This window comes from Mesoplodon bidens (genome assembly GCF_964165515.1).
Source record: "Mesoplodon bidens genome assembly, chromosome: 4".
Lineage (NCBI taxonomy): Eukaryota > Metazoa > Chordata > Mammalia > Artiodactyla > Ziphiidae > Mesoplodon > Mesoplodon bidens.
The window spans coordinates 77,625,691-77,633,031 of record NC_138160.1 but is presented as its reverse complement, the minus strand read 5'-3'; the positions used below and the strand labels follow the sequence as shown (position 1 = coordinate 77,633,031).

Genomic DNA, 7,341 nt, shown 5'->3' with positions numbered 1-7,341 from the left:
TCTCTTGATGACTGAAGACACATCTGAGACAACAGTCAAGAGTAATTGCAAAGACAGCTGGACAACAGCAGAGAGGTGAGGGGGAAGGAAATGCCAAGATCTGTCCCAAGTTCAGAGATGTTCTTTTAATAAAGCTACTCAGAATACTGGAAACCTTAAAACTAAACTCTACATTATTTCTGCAAAACATTCTTCCTACAGTACTGATTATGACAATTACAAGTCAAAATCTTTGTATAACTTGTAATATTGAAACCATGGAAAACAATTTATTGATGTCAAGAACTAATAAATTCTGCAACCTTACACAATGGTATACCTACCCCTTCCCTTTGTCCTGGAACTCTTATAAAGTTCAGATTTCACTAACACAGAGACCTAGCAAACCATAGGAAGGTCTCTGAAGCACATGGTAACTCACCCAGAAAAGTAAAATACTATGTATGTTTTTAGAAGTAGTTTTAAAACAGATCAATGCGGTATTCGGTCTTACTTGTTTGAAGTTGCTGAACATTACCTTTTAAATTTCCCTGTAGGATGGAAAAAAGCATTTTCAGATATAATAGAGAAAAACTTTTGGGTGGATATCATGAAACATCCAGCATTTGATAATTTAACCAAGAATCAGGCATACTAACTCTTATAGGGTGGGTTACCAGGTACACACCATCCATTCTTCTGGCACTATGATGCTAATACAAAGAACACACATGTACTTGGATTTCTCAGTGACTGTGACAACACTGACAAGCAAGTGAGAAATCTACCCAAAAAGACACAGTGATGTGATACTCACCAGTGTACTGTAGTTATGATGTAGGTATCCAATGTATTAATATAAAACAATTATTAAAATATTGTATTTTGAATTGTACTACTTAAAACAGTAACTTACAAGAAGCCATTTTCCTCACCTTCACAGAAGAGGTGCAAAATAATATGCTCTGGACAACAGTGGCAAGACACTTTTGCTCAGAATTCTCTCAGTAGACGACTGGCTGCTTATATCTTAATTAATGCTGTAAATAGTAATATTTAGAAGGGAATTTTTTCCAGGTGTATTATAATAAAAGAAAACAATTCTCAATTTAATCACACAGTAGTGAACTGCCTTTAAAAGAATTTAAGATACAGTCTTTGATAAATGTAGTCATCATTTAATCTTACAGTTTCTCCCTGATTTTTGGTGTTGAATCTGGAAAAAAAAAATCAGAACAAGTAATTCTTCAGGTTCCATGAAAGCTTCTAAAATCAGAAAAGGCTAATAGTGAAGATATGGTATCATGACTCCACAAGGTGTCTACATGAAGTTTAAACTTTAGCAATTTAGGAATCCTACTAAACTGTAATGATGCCGCCCAACATGGTAAGGCACTGCTTTGAAGACGCTTAAACAGAAGACAGAAGCAGCATATCAGTAAAATAAGCCAAATTTACTTTCAAAGGAAGGGCATATAGTCCAAGAGTATTATTTGAGATCTGCATTAGATGATACTAGGCTTAATTACATCTTTATTTTGAAGAAAAATGGCACATTTTAAAAATGCACTTTATATTTAAAAAAGTCCAGTAGATGCCAGTTTAAATAAGACAACTTCAGAAAAATTTCAAAACTGATTCTTATTTATGTTAGGAGCATTACTTTAAAAAATAAGTTGGCTACTGGTGTTATACACAAATATAAATCATGTTGCAGAGAAACTTGGAGAAGTGAAAATCAAATATTCAAAATTCTATCAGAAATAGACCACTATTGGCAATGGATTTGCTTACAATCTTTTCCCTTCTATAATTTTACTTAGATAAAATAATTTTTAATTACATTTAAATAGTTTCTATTTTTTAAAAAGGACTAAAATTAATCCAGGAAAAAGGAATTAAGGGAACCAGTTTAACCACTTTTTATAAATGGCTTTCAACCTCTCTTTAAGTCTATTTCCTCCAATAACATGACTATGAACTTAAAAGTATTTTGAAAAAAAAAGTAAAAGAACTAAAATCATGGGAAAACAAATGAGAAATCTAAATTTGCATAACTTTTAAGAAAGGACTGAATATCACTAGTCGAAATAGCCTATTTCTGATGATACCATTAAAATTTTTATTCTTTATTTTGAGTGAATTTTAACTAAACGAATCTTCCACCAAACACTTATCTTGACCCTTGGTTTACTGAACATTGATCAAAATTTTCAAAGACAGTTTGTTCCTGAGATGAGGAGATCTGTCTGCCTTTTTTCTGATTTTATACCTTCACTACCTCCTCAGTATATTAAACAGCATCTAGAAATCTTTACCCTCTTTAAACCACAATGATTCCTAACACCATTTTCCCTCATCCCTTTGCCAAGTTTTCATCTTTACAATTCTGCTTTTAAGTTTTCATGGAAAGCTCTTTAAAATGCATATTTTAACACCACATATTACTTACTGCTCTATAATTTTGTCTCTGTTATAGAAACAATGCAAAGTAGAAAAAAATGCATCTTTAGGATGAAGTCAGATAACCAAGATATATATTCCTTAAAACCAAAACAAAAAGCTATTACAAATCAAACCATTCTGGTCATTAGAAAAATTTATCAGTGTCATGACATAAACCATGGCTGACCTAACCTTTAAGTTGAGAAGTACTGACAACAAACTAAATTCTTTTTATCTGTCACCACTTGAAGATTAACGATTTTTTCAACATGACTATTTCATCTGAGGACAGAAGAATGGAAAATCATTGGAAATTTTAGTTCATCTCTTATTAAGATAAATGATAGTATAATAGGTGTAAATTCAAAGCTGGATTCCAGACTTTCAGTTCAGTGCAATTTACCTGCTGGAAGTGCTAAGCACATTTTTAAAAAATTCCACTCTTTGGTAGAAATAAATCATACATTCCAACGTAGTCATTCTCTATTAATGTTTAACACCCATTATGCATTAATGTTCACTTGATCTAATTTAGATACTTTTGAAAGGAAGAGGATTAGATTTACCAAATCTGGGTTCAACTGTCTGAAAAGATTTGGGGACCACAGTAAAAAGACAAAAATTTGGAGAAAATGTTTCATCTTTAACTGAAGACAGCTCTTTATAGATGCTTGAAAAAGGAACTTAATTTTTTTGGTCTATGTTAAGGGTAATATTACATATTACAAATTAAATATATAAAAATAACATTATATACTTATCTTATTAGGAATATTATTTTTATATAACTAATCACTAGTTACACTTTGTTGATTTAATACTGTTGGATCTTAATTCAGCAAGTAGTTTAAAAACGCAGAATAATTCACTATGTTTGTTTTAAAAAAGAAAAAAATATATATATATTCAACAGTACAAATACAATATTATAAAAAAATCAATCGTGTCTAGTGCTAAGGGTTATATTTCAAGATTATAAAAATATATAGTGTAAGTGTATTTGAACTATATGCCTACACCAAAAAACAAACAAAACCCAAACCATATAGTAATGAATTCAAATACATAAAATATTAGAAAATATTTTGTACATCAAATATAAATACAAAATGTAATTTTGCTTATTAACACAAAAGTACTAATTAGCAAATTCCTCTGTGATAAAAAGCTAATCACTTGGATCTGTGATTGGAAAACGTCCTTTTTAAAATAATTTAATAGAATGTTCTCCCTCTAGCAATTCACGTAAATTCATGTGTCTAAGAAAGAAAGTTGCTTGGTACTTTCATAAACTGGGAAGCATGAATTAAAATATAACATTTTGGATGTTCTCAAAGATTAGCATTTGAGAGAAAACTTTTTTGACTGTCTAACAATCAACAATGTTAAAACTATCTTGCTCGTTTCCTCCGAAAAGGTCTTCTTTTAGTGCAATTTGCAGTACTCTAAAAGATGTATGCTTAAAACCTAAAAAAACAATACCACAACCTTTGCTAATTAACTTATAGTCTAATAATCTCTGATTCTGTATCAGAGCAAATAACCACCAAAGTACATCATCCTACCATAATTCATCTTAACCTACAAGGTGAATTTTTTGATAACATAATTTGATTTATAAGAAATAGTTAACTATTCCATGTCTTCAGTTTTGACATCACCAGGCACAGTGTAATTCCAATAATGCCATCACTGACCTTTCTAACTCAATCCACATTTGTTATAAAAACAATTATCATTCTGAATTTTGAAAGCTCCACGTTAGCAAGAGGTGCGACTGGTGTGGAAGCTACGTGATAAACGCCTGAGGGAAAGAGTGCCTCATGTCACTCAAAAATGACCCCTTTCTACTGATTAAGGGGCAACAGTGACAGGCTCTCATCAAGTTCATCACTTAACTGGAAAGGTGTGTAAATGCATATGGATTGCACATTCCATCAAAAATTTTCTATAACAGAATAAACAAAAATGGCAAACATTGCCTAGTGTTTATATAAAGGATCCTAGCATTAATGCATTTGTGTTTAGGAATGAGTACTGGGGTTCACTAAGATTGCAAAAGCACACACCACATTCTATTCACTCTAAAATTGCTAGTCACACTGATCAAAGGATTAAACTATCAGACCCTTCACATTTAAAACGAAACGAGAACACCAATTATTACTGTAAATTTAAGAAACACCCAAACTGAAATTAATTTTCTTCAACAGCCTATACAGAAGGCAATAAAACTAGACTTACCTTCCTAGAATGTAAGCTTTTCCTCTTTCACTGTAGTCAGCCCCTGTCAAGCATACCACCTGGTACATAATAGGTGTTCAAGAAACGATGAATTCAAAACACTGATTAATTTAGCATTTGATTTATATGAGGACAAATGTTTTTCTGGTTATCTTGGACTTAATGAAATGACAAGAATTGTATATACTTGGACCACTTTATTATGTGTAGGGAAATTAAGAACTAGTAAGCTCGAAAACTTCATAGAGACCCTTCCTAAAAAGCTGCCAGGAAACATTCTAAAATCTTTTATATTCCAAATATTTGTGTGGATTATGCATGGAGAAAGCTGAATCTTAACAGCTCAGAAATCTCCTTCCAAGCTTTATTTTCTATTGTAATAAGGGCTTTCATAGGCCTTTTTTTCTTTTCTTTTCTTTTTTTTTAAAAAAACAACTCCATTGAACTATGACATGAAATCTGGCAGAGTACAATGATAAATAGCATTACTCAGCCTTCTCTTCACTTCAGTGGCTGCAACTTTGAGATGTCTAAAGCTAAAATGCCAGGGGTCAGAGAGTCTATGAATTTTATCTATTAAAATTTCCACTTTCTCTACATCTCAAATAAATTTGAGGCGATTATTATGTTTTCTAAAATAAAACATAAGTAATATGGGAAATAAAGTTTCTTATTGCAGGTTTAAGTTCATATATATTTATTGGTATTTTTAACTAGGCCACAAAGCAGTAATCTGTTTGCCAAGTTATACTTTTGAAGAAGTACAAACTGCAATGACACCTTCTTGAGGTAGAGACTTCAACAGCATTTGAGTGTTTAATATTTCATGTCAGCATGGCTTGTAGAAATTGGCAGACAGAACAGTTATGAATTATTAATACTAATTGCAACTAAATGAATATTTCTTGCGAACATTTAATTTAGAAAACTACTTTTTCTTAGCAGTTAATTATCTACTTTTTCTTAGCAGTTAATTATCTCATTAACTTAGAATTATTAGCAACTTAAGAAATTACTATCTATATGATTCGTGATAACTAAAAAGAGGAGTTAAGAATGCAAAAGGAAGTAACATTTATTAAGTGCCATATAAGGTGAACGGCTAATAACTTAATTCTATCATGACCAAGATACCTGGTGTTATTTCCACTTGACAGGTAAGAAAACCAAAGCTCAGAAAGAAACTTGCTTTGTAATTCAGCTAGTAAGAAATTACACAAGGATTTGAAACTATGTCTGTCTGATGTCAAAGTCTATGTTTTTATTAGTTTACCAAGCAAATGCTATTCCACATGCCTTTATAAGTGATGTAAAGTGGCTACTCTTTGGAATAAAAGTGTTCTTACACATCATCTGGGGAAGCGCCTTACTCTCTATGAGCATTATAATGTTTCTTAGTCATGTTTTCTCTGATATTTTGGCAAGTATCAATAAATATCAAAAGAGAGTTGTATGATGTCACATTTGAAGGCTAACCTCAAATCCTTTACTTTGTTACCATTTAGAATCTTAATATTTAATAAAACAATATGAAACAAAATGTTTCACTTACAGGATAGTGGTTACATGGAGTAGCAATACACTTTCTATAGGACCTGCTAAAATAAAATAGATCAAGGGATCAAACTATTAGCACATTTACTAAATTTAAAAACCAAAAGAATATATTATTGTGAATTTTGAAATGTTTATTTTAGAAACACATAAAACTGAGTATTTTATTCCAACAGCCTACAGAGAAGAAACAGGGAGCTACATGTTTATAGGTGCACATGTGCATGAATATTCTTGCCATGATGCTAAGACCCAGAACACCTAGAAGAGAGGACATTACATTTTGATTTGAAAAAATATTTAAATTAAAAAATTTTACATGTACAATATAAATAATACTTTTAGAACAAAAAATAATAAAGACTAATAAAAGTAATGTGTATCAAACAAAACTATTTTTTACTTTTGAGTTAAATTCTACACACTGGAAAAAGAAGCCTATACTATAGCTTTGGATAAGTTCTTTAAGTGCTTTTAAGATTTAGCAAGGCTGCAAATTCTGTCAATAAATAAATGAAACTAATAATTGTTAATAAGCTATGAAGTCCATAATAAATGACAAAGCAAGCTGAGCAGGTTTAGAAAGCTGACCCATATTTTCTGGCATCATCATGAAAACTCAGTGACCGACCGACACATCATTTCCAATGTCACCAATAAGGCCTCAGTGTGTACTCCAGGACATGCTTTTAAATTCTCAGGGAGTTCCTTAAGAATATTTGGGAGTTTCTGCAATGTCTTTATATTTCTAGCATAAAGATCCAATAACCAGTCAGTACGAGCACTAGTGGCTTCCTTATAATTCTGACAAGCTATAAGCAGCTCATTTAGATGAGTTAATCCTCTGAAAGCTAAGAAGAGCTCTGAAGACAAACCAAAAACTGAACAAAAATTTAGCAACATCCTACTAAGTAAAAATGAGCCAAATTCAAGTTGCTGGTGGTAAAAATGTTTCTCTGCTTGTGCATGAAAGTTCTCCACTGTATCTTCTATTTTTGTGATAGCAAATAGTTCTTCCTTGACTTGAGATGATACCACATAATCCAAGGGCAATTCCCCCTTAGAATTCCTCTGCTGCAGAAGCACTGGGCCTGTGAAAAAGAACATGCAAAATGTTAA

At 31.6% G+C, this 7,341-nt stretch overlaps 1 protein-coding gene across 1 annotated transcript in view; it reads right to left on the bottom strand.

Annotated features, from left to right (window-relative positions):
- Positions 1-6,377: 6,377 nt before the first annotated feature.
- SLF1 (SMC5-SMC6 complex localization factor 1) overlaps positions 6,378-7,341 on the bottom strand; it is a 65,929-nt gene continuing 64,965 nt past the window's right edge. Inside the window, exon 21 of the mRNA XM_081231560.1 lies at positions 6,378-7,313. Within this exon, the coding sequence (XP_081087686.1) occupies positions 6,832-7,313 (482 nt within the window). The 3' untranslated portion in view covers positions 6,378-6,831. The remainder of the gene's footprint in view (positions 7,314-7,341) is intronic.